We start from the raw sequence: 16,601 nt of genomic DNA, 5'->3' as shown, positions 1-16,601 counted from the left end.
AAATACATGCATACATACATACATACATACATACATACATATACATATACATATATACATATACACAATACATATATACATGCATATACATATACATAATACATACATATACATACACATATATACATATACACAATACATATATACATGCATATACATATACATAATACATACATATACATACACATATATACATATACACAATACATATATACATGCATATACATACACATAATACATACATATACATACACATATATACATATACACAATACATATATACATGCATATACATATACATAATACATACATATACATACACATATATACATATACACAATACATATATACATGCATATACATATACATAATACATACATTTACATACACATATATACATATACACAATACATATATACATGCATATACATATACATAATACATACATATACATACTCATATATACATATACACAATACATATATACATGCATATACATATACATAATACATACATATACATACACATATATACATATATACAATACATATATGCATGCATATACATATATATATGTATGTAAATATGCAAAATAGGGGGGACATTTTATTCAGATTTTCAAAATTTTCAAGTGTCCCACCCCGGTGTTGTTGGGCCGAGAAAATCAGGCTTCCAAAAGTGTCCGTCCCCCCCCCCCCCCGGTGAGGTTCTAGTCATTTTTTTATACTACTTCCGACCCTCTTCAGTGGGGGAGGAACTATATACTCAAATGGTTTTTTTGTTCAGTTAATTTTGGCCGATTGATATTTTGATCATAGAGGGTTTTGAGTGGTATCATTAGAAATCCCGTCGAGCGTAGAATATATAATTAAACAGATTTTCTTGAAGGAATTGTCGACGTTTAAATTTCTCGAACGTTTGACTGATTTTCATTTCCCTTCACTTTTTCAGTTTTTTACGCACTTGTTTTGTTGTTGGTTTCATTTATAAGGATAAAAGAGATTGAAGATGAAGATAAAATTTTTGCTCAGTTTTTCAAACTTCAGCCTTCTTTTTCATCAAAAGTGGCACTAAATAAAGATCTTTGGTCCATTTTTTTTCAAAACATACCTAGAAGATGCTGACCCAATCATCTTTCAGTATGGCTGAAGTTTTTCTTCGCTTCACTTGATAGTGTTCTTGATTTAATAGTCTGCCGGATTTTGCTAATACAACTCTATAATTATACAAAAATGCATAACTTTTTATACATTGACTTTTCGTGAAAATATTCATATCCCTAATATTCGGAACAATTACGTGTTTCTAATGGACGAACAGCAAAAGCAGGGCTAGTTGAGTTCTATTTTTTAACAGTCCTGAAGTAATTCGGATTTCAATCAGTCGCCTTCTTTTTTCAGAAACGTTTTTGTCTTTTTCGCCTTCTACGTTAATTAAAGAACAGTTCAAAATCGAGGCTTATTAATTAAGGGTTCAATTTGATTCCTGAGGTATTTCAAGTAAACATATTTTGTTGTTTAGCCAAAAATTTACGGTCATGTTGACCTATAAAAATACATGTTTTCATAATAAACAACGGATTAACGAGCTTTGCCACTTTTATAAATTTTTTGATCAGCTTGTATCAACAAGTCAAAAATACAGGTTACATCGTTTTGCTTATGAAATAAAAATTAACATTTAATGCAGGTTGAAAATCAAGTAAATTTGGATACGAATCTACATTTTTTTTAAAAAAAATCGATATTTATACAATATCCAATCTTTTTCTTTTTTTGCCACAAAAGTGGCATATCTGCAATTGCTTTATTGGTGTTTCAAAAAGAGTCAAATTTCGAAAATTGTTTTCCAGTAAATAGTTTATAGTTTGAACGGTTTCCTCAACGTCCTCCAGCAGAATTTCTTGGAAGCTTTTTGTCTCATTTTTCGTTCCTTTGTAGTCGCATAAAAAACTTTAGATAAATGGAGTTCTTAGCAGTTTTCTGTGGACAGATAAAACACCTATTTATTTACCATTTGAAGATCAAAATTATTCATGTCTTTGAATTCACTTGTAGTTGAGAAAAATAGACGTTTTTTTCTTTTTTGTACTATATTGTTTTATTTTGTCTACTAGTTACCAATTCTCGTTAATTCCAGGTTGTATATCACATTTTAGGCGTTGAAGAAGGATACAGCTATAAAAAAAATTAAATTTCTATTGTACTGCTAACTGTTTCAATGTTTTTGGCACCGGCTTTGAACAATGAAAAACTCAATGGTTCTGTTTGGAGAAATAAATGATATAATTTAAAGATTTTCAGTTGTAGCTAATTTTTTTTTCTGAACTTGAAGTTCTTTGATTTCGAAAATTGTTAATGTTTTTTTTTAAAGTTTGGCTTTTTTCATTGTTTATCTGCTTTTTAAATAGTCTCTTTTTTCAGAGCTCACATGTAACGTCATTGTTGTTGAAAAAAGGTGCAATTTTTTATTTATAATTTTTCTAGGGAATAGATAAAGTTTATAACGGCTTCGACACCCTTTTCTTGCAAAATTTAGTTAAAGTTTTGTTATTCCTCTTTTGTTTGTCAAATTGTTCTGGATAAAGACAGGTCCTAATGTGTTCATTTATATGTATGGAAGATCATACAACTATAAAACTTTGAAATCAAATGTTTTTAAGAAGTAGAGACTTTTTCTCAATTTTGTACTATGTTGTTCTATTTTGTCTGCAAATTACCAATTCTCGTTAATTCCGAGTTTCATATCACATTGTAGGTGTTGAGGAAGGTTAAATTGAGAGTATTCAATGTGTTTATTGCATTGGTTACCGTTTTATTGTATTCGACACCGACTCTTTCCAAAAGTTTGCTATAAGTTTCGTTTTTTGCCGGTATTTGTCGTTCTTTTTGTAGACAATAAAGACAGATCTCAATGGCTCTGTTTGGAGAAATAATTGATTCTACCTAAAGATTTCATTTGATAACTAAAGCCTTTATGAATTTGAATTTTATTTTTTTTTCAAAAAACACTATTTATTTTAACTTGTTCTTTTTTTTGTTTTCTGTTTACATGTTAACGTTTTTTTCAGAGGTCGCATATCACGTAATTGTTGTTGAAAGAAAGCGCAATTGGTTATTTATATATATATATATATATATATATATATATATCAGGGAATAGATTATGTTTATAACGGCTTCGACGCCATTTTTCGCAACTTTTGGTTAATTTTTATTATTCGTCTATATTTGTCAACATGTTCTGGATAAGGACAGTTCTTAATGTGTTCATTTACAATTTGAATGATTATAAACTTACAAAAGAATTCAGTCAATATCTGATGATTTTCATCATTTGAAATTATTTAATTGATTTAATTGAAAGTCCCGACTCTCAGAAACAAACAAAGTTTTGAAAGGAAAAGATAAAAAGGGCTACTGCAGCTCAATTAAAACTGTCTGAAGAGCAAAATTAAACGACATAAACAGCGGAAGGTACTAAAAGGAAACTAATACACAAGGAGTTATGACAAAGTTAATTGCTTAAAAAAATCAGTATAAAAACAACAAGACAAAAACATCACCAAAAACAACAACAAAAATTTCTACTACTACATTACTACTACAACAACAACAACAATTACAGCAGCAAGACATCAAAATATTGTTTTTTTCCTGTCTCGACGTGGTTCTGTTGCGCCTTCACCCATTAGTAAGAAGAAAGAAAGTCATGAGTTCAAATTTAGTGTTAAAGAGTCAAACGCCCAATTTCGGTAGGTAACAAACATTGACAGAAAAAAATTGATCTCGAACCTAAGCCTAATGTAATTTGTTTTTGTTTTCAAAGTCAATTTGAGCATTATAAAATAGAATTTTTTCAATTGCAAATTTCAAAAACAAGGAAAAAGATCACTGCAAAATTGGTTCTATTCGACAAACTATATTCCATATCCATGAATTGTTAGAAAATTGGTTTGAATTCCTCGATATTGTGAACCTGAACTGAGAGACCAAGCAACCGGACAGTTGATTTTAGTCGTTCAGTTCATATAGTAGTGCAGTAGTTCTGGAGGTAATAGGTTTCTTTGGAGCAATATGACACAAATTGAAAACCCTCTGACCAGAAAGGAAGAGTTTTTTAATGGATCTTTGAAAATGAGACAATGAAGATACCTTTCCATGAGCTATGTTCAGCTTGTTTGAAAAATAGTTATAGCTGGCGATCGTGAAAGAAAGGCGTACATATACACCCTGTGTCACTTAAATATCATCAAATTGAATATTTCTGTTAGAATATTAAATTGTTGGTAACAATATGGCAATATTCTGCTAATTGAGAGAAACTATTACCGATAAGTTCACTACAGTGAAGAATCATGATATAAGTAGCTAAAAATTGAGAGGTCATTAAGATCATTATTTTCGAGAAACGTACTATGCTTTTGATAAATTTGCTTTTTTATATTAAATCAGATGTCAATTTTATTTTGGATATAACGAACTGCTGATAACTATTTCGACACATGTAAGTGTTTGAAGTTAACTCTCAATTAGTTCCATTCGAAAAAATTCAAAATACCACAACCCATTTTTAACATAGAAAAAAGTGAAAAAGATGGGTCTTGAACCTAAGTCTGATGCAATTTGTTTTTTTTTCAAAGTCCTTTTGAGCATCATGAAGGAAAAGTTTTTTAATAGCAAATTCCAAAGACAAGGAAAAAAACTGCGGCAAAATCGGTTCCTTTAGACAAACTATATTCCAATGCCATGAATTGTCGGAAGATTGCTTTGAATTCCTTGTATTCCTTGATTTTGACCTGAGCAGCTTGGTTCAAGCAAACTCTCAGTTGGTTCGATTCTATCAACTTTGAATTATCACAAATTAGTTTTTGACTTAGAAGTTTGTTTTTTTGTTATCTAATTTGAAGTGAAGTATCGTTTCCATCACTTTTGTGTCACAGTAAAACGAAAACCGATTTGTGGATCAGTTTTTTAAAGCTAAAAGTAGCTACTAACAATAGCCAAGACAGCAAGATTTACAATTCGTAAGATTTATAAAGATTTACGTAAGATTTACAATTCTTAGATTCATTCTTCTTTCGTTTTTATTGGAATTTAAAACATAAACACTTTTGCTAGAAGTCTGGAAATGACTGCAATACAGGACAATGCAGTCTTTTATAACACAATTTTATCCTAAAAACAATCAAGATAAGTCTGCTCATTGTAACTTTTTCTAACTGACAATTCAGTTCTCGAAGAACAGAAGAATGTTTCTCGATTCAGCTTTATAATCAGTTGATTTTTGGTGGCATAAATTGGTGAAAGATGTTTCGGCCGACATTTATTGCCTGGAAACTTAAAAAAATCACCTAACAAAATGTCGACACCAGGCCACAAAGTAATATAAACAAGGAGTTTGTCAAAAAATTATCCAAATTTTTGACAAAAAATACTAACGTCATTCCAATAGGTTAGTAAATTTATTAAAATTTAATCATAATAAATTTTCAATCTCATTTTTTGCGTTCAGTATTGTGTGAATCCTTTTTTGTGGTGCGTTGGATTTCCCTGTTCCGGATGAAGGAGAAGATCTTGATTATCGGAAGTTTCTGCACATTTTCCGGAAACAAATCTTCGTACTTCGTACAAATCATTTAGCGTTGGGGCAAAAACTTCTTGTCTGCGTTTATGAATACTACGTTGAATTTGATGAAATTCATCAAGAATCGCATTAGGAGTTTGTTTAAAAATGTCAAAAAGCTGATCATAAATTTTTCGATTTTCTTTGAAGGAGAATTTTTTCAGTCGTTCATTTTTGCCTATATTTTTCTTTGGAAATATATTCAAAGCCCGGTTTGTGGCAACGTTCTGATAGATTTCTCATTATTTAAGTGATTTGTAAAATTTTTAAAAATTGACTGGGGCAACCTTTATTTGCGCTTTGCTAGCAAATGCTCGTTTTTGAATGTGTTTGTTTTTCATGTAACAAAAACCGTTGTCATGATTCAAATGAAATTAGTCGCGTTTTGTGACAATTTAAAATTTATTGTTTTCATTTAATTTTGTCAGTTTAGGAATCTAATGATTCTACGCTATCTGAAGGCAAATTTTGTTTTACTGTGAAATAGCTCTGCATCCGAGTGTACCAGTAATTTAGCTCTTAAAAAACCCTGAGCGTTTTTCACCTAATGGGCAATTTGTTTTGAAAGAAAACTTTTTTCTGTTGGATTTTCTTTTAATGTCTGTCTAATAGAGTTATTGCCTAATATCCGATCCCCCATTTTGGTCTCTTCTTTTTTGCATTGCGCTATATCAGTGCGTAAAAAGTTGTCATACAAGATTGCTGTATATGTTTATAGAAAATTCCTCCTTTTGCAGTTGATTATGAGGCTCTTTAATAAGGTGGTTGAGGAACTAATCAACTTATCAACTTATACAGAAACTATTAATCACTGTTTCAAAAAATTGAGAGTGAAGTGTAGAAAAAATTGATAGCGTGAAAACCTTAATAAAGTTGAGGTCTCTGTGCCTGGAAGAGAAATCAGTGAGACTGTTGAAGTAGGACTGTGGACTCAAACCCATACCCTGGCCATGGTTCATGTAGATGCGTGCTTGGTATGCACAACAGCTGCCTGAAAAATAAATTGCAGAAAGTTGAACTCTGGATGAGTTCCAAAACGCCCCAGGTTAACATAAGCAGATTTCTTATTATTTTCATTCTGTCATCAAATTTTGAATATTTTTTAGGAATCTTACTTCTGAGGGTTAGAGACTTCTTTCTGCAATGCTTATTTGGAATCTCAAAGTGCCTCCGTAGCTGAACGGCTGAACGTTACTTGCGATTTGAGAAATAATTACAAATCAGATCTTTCAAACTCTATCATTATTCTTTGCATAATCTGCTAATAGCTAATTTTTGTAGTTGTTAAACTAAGAATCGGACATGCAATGCAAGTAACTATCACAAAATTAGTTTTTTTTGCCAGTTTTAACCAAATTGAAAAATAAGAAACAAAAAAATCTGAAATGAAAAATAAAAACTAAATATATCAATTCATATATTTGTTTGAGAGGAAAGTGTATCAAAACGTATACAAAGTCGATAAATAAAAAAATGGACACTTAAAAGGTGCAAAAAAATGGAGTTTAGAAAATTAGTAATTTAGCGGCTGTACGGCCATGTATTTTATGTATTTTTAAAATCTATTTTCAAAATATCTGAAGATCAACAATTTTTTCAAGAACAGTTTTTAGATTTGTAACTATGCTTTGTTTTCATTAAAAAATCCAAACAAACAATATGGGTGCAAAAACAAGGGAAATAAATTAGAATTACAATTCATTGAACTTTGTGTTCAGTGGTTATAGTTGTTATCTCATGTGGTTATAGAAATATTTATTAAATCTTATTTCAATTAATTTTCGAAGTCTAAGGGTGGTCTCGAGAAAGTTTGTCCCGAACAATTAAATTTGATAAGCCTCAAGTAAATGGGCGATTAGAGTCAGCAATTAAGCAAAAGCATCTATGTAATTTAGTTTCTCTGCAAGAGAATAGTTTCCATGCTCGATTAAACTAAGCAAACTCTAAAAGAAAACTTTATCTTATCATGCACGAGAGTTTGTTGGAATTTTTGTCCAATATCTTGCAACCCAGAAAGATTACGTGTAACAGTGCCGACGTTATAAAGAGCCGACATTAGAAACTGTCAAAAGCTGGCTTGATTTGAAAAAAGCCGAAAGCAAAAAGTTGCCTTTTATTAGCCTAAATTGCTACTGGTTGATTACCATGAAAAGAATCCAATTGGATTAATTTATTTCATGTTCGGTTGTGATAGTTTCATATCAAGTCCCAGGTGCCACTGAGGCTTGGCCATGGCTAATGGCTTACGTACAACTATGCTGACGTAATACTATGCTGATGTTTAAGAGTGCTTTAAGTGGATCTGATTCTAATAGTGCCGAAACTGCCAATAGCGATTAATTATCAGTTAAATGCTAGCGGAATTTTTTTTGAAGCCAAAAAGGCACACTGATCAGTAGTTGGATTGTTATATATTCGTATCATGTCCCACGGGCAGCTGATGGCCATTGTCCGCTGCTATTATTGTTGTTTGATTTAATATTATCTCGCTCCAATTTTCTTGTCCCAATAAAAAACCAAATACGATATCTCACCACTTCATTGTGATTGGTGAATTTCTGCCCTGATTTCAGTTGAAGTTATCTGATTGGTTTAGATATTCATCGCGGAGAAATTTTTATAATAGACCCTCTTACACGTCGGCATTGTTGTACGTCACTGGCCCATGATAATTTCAAGATAATTAATTATTAGTTCGATTTCGATTTCTATTGCTAGAAAATAAAAAAAAATCATTTCTCAAATACTCGTTTAAGTTGGTTGAGAATTTATTAGGCTTATTTCAGAAATTGGCTGCAATAATTTCAATAAATTTTTGGCTCACTTTAAACTTGCTCTGTTTAATTTCGGCTCTCTTACACATCACCACCCAGAAGACGTTTTTCCGACTTCAGATGATTACTCAAAAACAGTGATAATTCACAAAAATTGTTAATTATCACTCTTTTGACCTGCAAAATTACGGATATATTCCTGTTTTGACCTGCAAAATGACGGATATATTCGTTCAGTTTAAATTTTGAGCGTTTTGACTGTTACAAACAACATGCCTGAGTCAGTTTTGAAAGTAGGTATTTAGCTATATGTTGATCAGTTTTTCTGAAGTAACATGTGCAAAAGCTCTATTCCTAATAATTAAAACTCTCAAACTACTAAATGCATGATGTCATCATTATTATTTTTCTTAAATGTGGCAGAAAAAATTTCATCAGAATGTATCTAAAGTGTAGATTGATTAACATGTACAAAATTATTCCAAATGTTTTCCTCCTTTTAATGTTGGATTGTCACAAGGATACCTAGTGTTAGTTATCAAACTTAATAATTAACAAAATTGAAGAGGAAAACATCATTAAAAACAGTAATAGATCTAATAAAGAAAATCACGTCCTGAAGTTTTTGTAAAAGTTGTTAGTTTGGAAACAAATGAAACCAAACAATCATTTAATAAAAGTATTGCTCAAAAATTGATCAAATCTCTCAAAAACGGCAGGTTTCTAGCTTATACAAACATAGTCAGGCAAAAAGTCATTCGTTTAAAATAGCTGTTACGAGACAGACATTTGCTAAGTTAAATAAACGCTCAAAAACTTTGAATCCAGAGAAAACAACACAAGAACTTCCAGCGCATTATCTATAATCACAGGCCAAATTTATTTTTTTTGTTTATTTTGATTAATTTCCTTAAAGAGTTGAATTATTGACAATGTTTACCAAATCTGTGCTGATAGAAGGAGAAGAAATTGATGTGTTGGTGCATTGGTTCTATCAATCTAATGAAGTTGTCGCGATCGTAGTAGCCCGGGTGCCGATATCGTTTTATTCGAGGAATGAAAAAGCCCTTCAGACAAAAGTGATCGCTGAAAAGAGAGAGTGTGTAAACATTATCTTAGTAAATACACTTCAATAGAACTCTAGGTCCTTTGTTATTTAGGTGTGAACTAAAAATCCATTTTCTCATATAATTTATATCCCGGGTCACCGATCATACAACATTCTTTGATTTCCTACTAGGACGTATATGATTCTCAGTAATCATACTAGGCCATATATGATTTGTATGATTTCTTGGAAGCCATACAAATATCATATATGATCTCCTAGAAATCACACAGGGATCATACAAAGAATTTAAAAGCCTAAAAAATTTAATTCAAGCCTAAATATTTAAAAGACTGAAAACGTAAAAACCTGGAAATCAAGACACACAAAATCATACATCATATACGACACACAATAAATTGACTGGTGCCACAAATTCTCGTAAACTGTGGCCAGAAGACATATTAAGTTATCATATCGCATTTGCAAGGCACATTTATTTCTCTGTTTGCGCTAAAAGAATACCTTTGCAATTCAAACATATTCAAAAGACGAATTCCAGGTTATAAGCAAAAAATATTTCTTATAAATGAGCATTTATAAGTTTAAACTGGCTTCAGAGAAAATCAAAACATTAGTTATCTATTTGGACTTACTATTTTATTTAGAGCCCAACTTTGCAAATGATATTGTACTTTAGGGTCTTTTGGCGAATCAGCAAGAGATGCCGGGGAATTAAACGCCCGATTGATTCCATACCCATTAAAAATAAAAAAAACAAAAATTGCAAAATTTTTGAGAATTATATGCGTGATTATTGGTGCCCATACTGGGATCATAAATGATGTCCTGGTAATCACAAAAGGATCATATATGAATTTTTGGTTTCGTGAAAGGATCGTACTGAAATTGCATATATATTTATTCATATATATATATATATATATATATATATATATATATATATATATATATATATATATATGTGTGTGTGTGTGTGTGTGTGTGTGTGTGTGTGTGTGATCTTTGTATGAAACCCTAGAAACTTCAAAGAAACGTCATAAATGTTAAGAAATATTTTTCTCACTTGCTGGTAGTTATTTTGTTCATTCTTGCCATTTTTACAGCCAAATTAAGCCCGCTTTTTTATACATGAGAGACCGTTTGCGAAGAGGAAGAAAAGTCAATCAAATGAAAGAATGGGAAAATCAAAAAACAAATAATGTCAAGTCCTGAAAATCAATCAAAAAAAGTGAATAGAAAACTTGAAAATTACCAATTGACTATCAGACCAATACAATCAAAACAGAAATGTTAAAAAAATCAATATTAGCTTTTAAATGGTTGTTGTTTTGTTGAAGTAGTCAAAACAAGAATTTGTTATCAAAAGGACAAGAAACCAAAAACAAATCAAATACAGATTGATTATTTGCTTGCATGGATTTTTCTAGACAAATAAAACAAACATGTGTCACAAAATTTGAAAAAAAACATCAAATTGCTGATTTTTGTGATTTTTTAACAATACTTAATTAAAATGATAATAAAAGTTTTGGAATCTAAAGGAAATCATGCTTACCATAAAATGTTTGCTAACTTCGTTAGCAAGCCACCAAATGTTTGAAAGTTTTTTTTCAAAGTTTATTTCTGCGTAAATAAAATCCAGGCAATAAATAATAATGTTCATCTTAATAATCTTCAAATGTTTATTGGCCCGAAAACCCAAACAGTGCCAGTAGGCAAATTTCTATATTTCTTTCAGAAGTAATTGACACCTAAGTTGAAGCTTGCTGTTAACGTAAGCGCAAACAACAGATATCCGTTCAAAGCATGAGACACATATAAACTGTGATCGATGTAGGAAAAACGATTTTTATCTTAAACTATCACACCAAGAACAAAAAATAAGAAATTATAGCAAAGTACTAAACTTGGGTTATTTCGCAGAAGTTTTGAATTAAAATAGAATGAAAGAATGACGGCTAAGTAAGTTAGGATTTACTAACTGTTTATTCACAAATTTTGATCAGTAATGGCAGTTCTGACCTTCTCCAATTTGAAAGCACTTAGAACCTGCAATGAAACTTAGATTTTTCAGCTCAAATTACAGGTCACTTACTAAATTGGGGATAAACTTGTTTTAATCGTTTAATTTTTTTGAGACTTTTCGCGTAAGATTAGTTTTTAAAGAGATATCGGACTTGAATATATTTTTTTTATTTTTTTGGTTTATTTACATACCGCTTCATTTTTGAATATTTTCTGAACTTCTTTCCAATTTAATTTTGTAAGTGAAGTCTCTCCTTTTTGTAGAAAAGACAGAGAGTAATTATCTAGACTTTGGCGTGTTTTTGATGTAGTGTTCTCAGTATCCATGGGTACTAGAAGTTAACAGTTGTAAGCTAAAGGTTTCAAAGTATAAGATTGTGCCCGTTTTTCTTTATGTATTTTTTAGAGTAGAAATTCTCTAAGAGAATTAAAGTCACCTAGAAGGCTTACTTAGAGTAAAATTATATTTAGTGAATATTTTCAAAAGATGTCGGTATTTAGCGGCTAGGGCCTCGAACCAGCTCAGCTGAATCCTAATTTCTACATTGGCAACCACAGAGAGTTTCAAGAATTTCAAGATTGTGATTTTAGGGTATAAAAGTTTTGCTAATGACGATTCAGAACTTCGTTAGCAAGCCACTAAATGTTTAAAACTTGCTTTTTTTCAAAACTTATTTCTGCGAAAAAAAAATCCAGGCAATAAAAACTAATGTTCATCTTAATAATTTTCAAATGTTTTTTGGCCCGAAAACTCAAACAGTGCCAGTAGGCAAATTTCTATATTTCTTTCAGAAGTAATTGATACCTAAGTTGAAGCTTGCTGTTAACGTGAGCGTAAACAACAGATATCCGTTCAAAGCATGTGACACAAACAAACTGTGATCGATGTAGAAAAACGATTTCTATCTTAAACTGTCACACCAATTTCAAAAAATAAAAAATTATGGCAAAGTACTAACCTTGGATTATTTCTCAGAAGTTTTTAATTAAAATAGAATGAAACAATAACGGCTAAGTAAGTTAGGATTTTCTAACGGTTTATTCATAAATATTGATCAGTAATGGCAGTTCTGACCTTCTCCAATTTGAAAGGATTTAGAACCTGCAATGAAACTTAGACTTCTTAGCTCAAATTAGAAGTCACTTACCAAATTGGGGATAAACTTGTTTTAAACATTTGATTTTTTTAGGAATTTTTGCGTAAGATTAGTCTTTAAAGAGATATCAGATTTGAATATAACTTTTTTATTTACTTTTTTGGGTCATATACATACCGCTTCATTTTTGTATATCTTCTGAACTTCTTTCCAATTTAATTTTGTAAGTGAAGTCTCTCCTTTTTGTTGAAAAGACAGAGAGTAATTATCTAGACTTTGGCGTGTTTTTGATGTAGTGTTCTCAGTATCCATGGGTACTAGAAGTTAACAGGTGTAAGCTAAAGGTTTCAAAGTATAAGATTGTGCCCGTTTTTCTTTATGTATTTTTTTAGAGTAGAAATTCTCTAAGAGAATTAAAGTCACCTAGAAGGCTTACTTAGAGTAAAATTATATTTAGTGAATATTTTCAAAACATGTCGGTATTTAGCGGCTAGGGCCTCGAACCAGCTCAGCTGAATCCTAATTTCTACATTGGCAACCACAGAGGGTTTCAGGAATTTCAAGATTGTGATTTTAGGATATAAATTTTTTGCTAATGACGATTCAGAACTTTGTGAACAGTTCATGAGGTGCAAAATTGAATTTTTAAAAGTTATTTTACTGTGTAAGATTTCTCGTAAAGAAGCGTTAAGTTGTTATTTCTTTTCTCTTTCACTATTTGAAAGTTAAACAATAGAATGTTTCATAGAATGGTTCGATTTTCATTTAGTAGTAATTGTAACCAAAAATTGTTTTAAGTATCAAAAAAATATTAATAGCGATGTGCAGCTGGCCGCTAAGGGTGTTTACTGTTTCAGTAAATCAAGCACTAGCACAAAAAACAATGTGAACTTCAACTCCAGTGAGCATTGGTCTGAGGAGGAAGAAGGGAGAGGGTATCACTAAATGCATCAATTGAGATTTCCAGTTTTGCTGGGATCGGATTCCAACAAAAACTAACTAGAAGAAGTCTTTTAGAAGAACTATACTTGGGCTGCTTGATGACTCAACTCAAAGAAATTCCATACAAGGGATTTGCCGTGACAGCTGGTCAGAAACTAGACTGAGGATTCAGACAGTAATTCAACCGCAGCTGGTACTGGACAGAGACAATGAGGATTCATGGAGCACAACTGCAACGGTGGGTGTGCGAACAACCAGAGAGGCGTCTACCCAAACAGAGATGGAGGTGAGGGAAGCGACTTTTAGCTTAGAGTTTCATTTTCATCTTCTGCAGTTCGTTTTGGAGCACCTCATAATGGGCCATGAAGTAAATATTGGTGACCAAAAGATGCAATCTCGGGTAGTTTGTCAATTTTCTGGGCAGGAGGGCCACTACAATCGTGGCTGCGCAAAGTTGTAGCAAACTGCGCCTACTCTCTTTCAAAGCATACTTCAAAGGCTCGCAAAAGTTATTGAACTTTATAAGAAAACTCAGACCGAGGACCCACTTTTAATTAAACTTTTATTTAAGATTAAAATAGTTCTCAAAGTAAACATTACTATGCTTTTTTTATTGTAATTCTTTTTTTATTTATAACTATTCAAGCGAATAGTCAAGTCGAAGTGGGTGGTGTAGAAATGGAGTTTCTGACTTGAGCTATTTTACCCATTTAAGAAAAGTTAAAAAATAATAGCAAAGTACAAACCTCGGGTTATTTCTCAGAAGTTTTGATTTAAATTAGAATAAAAAAAAATGGCAAATTAAGTAAGAATTTTAGATGAGGTTCATTCAACAAATGATGATCTTGATAAAAAAGGGCCTTTTGACATTGTGCAAGCGAAACGGATTTAAAACCCGTAATGAAACTTAGTTTTCTCAGCTCAAATTAGAAGTTACTTACTAAATTGGGGACGAAATTGATTTCACCATGTGGTTTTTTGAGACTTTTTGCGTATAATTAGTTTATAAAAAGAAATCAGATTTTTTCAATATTTCTATTATTTACTTTTGCGGAGTATATATACCGCTTGTTTTTCGTATATCTTCAGAGCTTCTTTCAAATTTAATTTTGTAATTGAAGCCTCTCGTTTCTGTAAGATAGAGAGCAAGTATCTAGATTTTGGCGTTTAGGATTGTGAGTATAGGATTGTGGCCGTTCTTCTTCATTCGTTAGTTAGGGCAGAAGGTCATTAAGGAGATTAAGAGACTAGAGGGCTAAGTTGGAGAAAAACAATACTTAGGAATTATTTTCAAATCTTGCTGGAAACTAGAGGCAAATTCCTCAAACCACTTTGGCTGAATTTTGTTTTCTACAATCGACAATCAATAAAAGAAACTAAAATTAAACGTGGCTACAGTGCTAATGCTTCTTTCTGGGCTCATATAATTCAAAATATGACGTTTTCACATTCAATTCTGTAACCTCAACAAACTTAGCAACATAAAACCACTAAGGATAACCTAATTCTCCTAATGATAATCGATGCTCCTGAGCACTATAAGTTTTTTATGTTTCGGACGACTATTTACTGGACAAATGTGTGATAACATAATACAAAAATAAAATACAGGTCTTGAGTATATTTCAAAACCTTTGGACTGCAAAGAGAGCATTAAGGCAATTAAAATTTTTTGGTGGACAACAGATAGTCGATAAAAACTAGAAACCAACAATTTTTTACTAAATTAATTGACTTTTCAACAAATATGGGATAAAATATTTAGGAAAACAAAGACAAGGCATGGGTAGAATTTATATTTTTTTGGGTTGTAAAAGCGGCATTAAAAGCAATAAAAATAACTCATGGGCAAAAGATATTAAACAAAAAATAGAAAACAACAATTTCTTTTAAAAACAACCCACTTTCCAGCAAAAAGGTAAGGTGATCACTTATTAAAAAATACAAGCGTGAGAAAAATCCAAATGTTTGGACTGTGAAAGCAGCATTAGGAATTGTGAAAATATCTGATGGTCGAGAGACTGTTAAGCAAATACTTAAAATTAACATTTCTTTTAAAAAATCAACCCAAAATTTTTTGGAATGCATTAAAAACATTTAAAGTATGTGATTGACAAACAATAGTAAAACAAAGACTAGAAAGTCTCAATATTTATTAAAACCATTTTCCCCTACAACTATGTGATTACATTAAAAAAAGAAAGAAAAAACAGGACATGAATACATTCCCAATTGTTTGGATTGTAAAAACAGCATTATAGGCATTAAAAAATCTGATAGACAAGAACAAGATCAATATATTTTAAAACCAATTGTGTATCCGACAAATGTTTGATCACATTATAATTGAACAAAATAAGCTATGAGTGCAATCAGAATGCTTTGGATTGCTAAAAACAGTATTAAAAGTATTGAAAAAATGTGATGGACGAAAGATACTCAAACAAAGATTACAAAATAACAATATCTCTTAAAAAACCTTTCATTTTTCGACAAATTTTTTGTCACATAATACAACAAAGATAAAACCAGGTTAGAGCACATTCCAAATACCTTACAGCATTAAGCATTAAGAAATCCGGCCAAATAATATTCAATCGAAAACCATAGAAACAACAATCTCTTTATAAAACAACTCATTTTCCCACATATGTGATCACCTAATAAAAGAAAAGACAGTGCATGAGAACAGAATCTTTGGTATGTAAAAACTGCATTAAAAGCATTGAAAATATGCGATGAACAAAAGACAGTCACGCAAAGAATACAATATTTGAATATCTTTTAAAAACAATTCTTTTTCCAACAAATGTATGATCACATATTTGAAATATAAAAGACAAGGCATGAGTACAATCCAAATTTTTTAGGTTGTAAAAACAGCGTTTAAAGCAATTTGTGAAAACAGCTTTTAAACCGGATTGTAAAAAAATGGTGTCGTCACAAATTTTTAAAAACGGCTTGAAAACAACCCAAATCCATTGAGATTGTAGAAAGCATGAAAAATCAATAAAACATCTGATGGTTGGAAGATAGTCAAAGAAAAACAGAAAATTATCATTTTAT

At 31.1% G+C, this 16,601-nt stretch overlaps 1 protein-coding gene across 1 annotated transcript in view; it reads right to left on the bottom strand.

The window, feature by feature from the left end:
- Positions 1-16,601, bottom strand: part of LOC142337954 (uncharacterized) — a 46,608-nt gene that overhangs the window by 14,626 nt on the left and 15,381 nt on the right. The window contains exons 3-4 of the mRNA XM_075387586.1: positions 9,340-9,485; positions 6,489-6,616 (exon numbers count right to left, since the gene is read on the bottom strand). Of these exons, the coding sequence (XP_075243701.1) occupies positions 6,489-6,616; positions 9,340-9,485 (274 nt within the window). The remainder of the gene's footprint in view (positions 1-6,488; positions 6,617-9,339; positions 9,486-16,601) is intronic.

Source organism: Convolutriloba macropyga, chromosome 4, assembly GCF_964194025.1.
Source record: "Convolutriloba macropyga chromosome 4, txConMacr16.3, whole genome shotgun sequence".
NCBI classification, from domain to species: domain Eukaryota; kingdom Metazoa; phylum Xenacoelomorpha; order Acoela; family Convolutidae; genus Convolutriloba; species Convolutriloba macropyga.
This window is presented reverse-complemented; position numbering and strand designations above follow the sequence as displayed.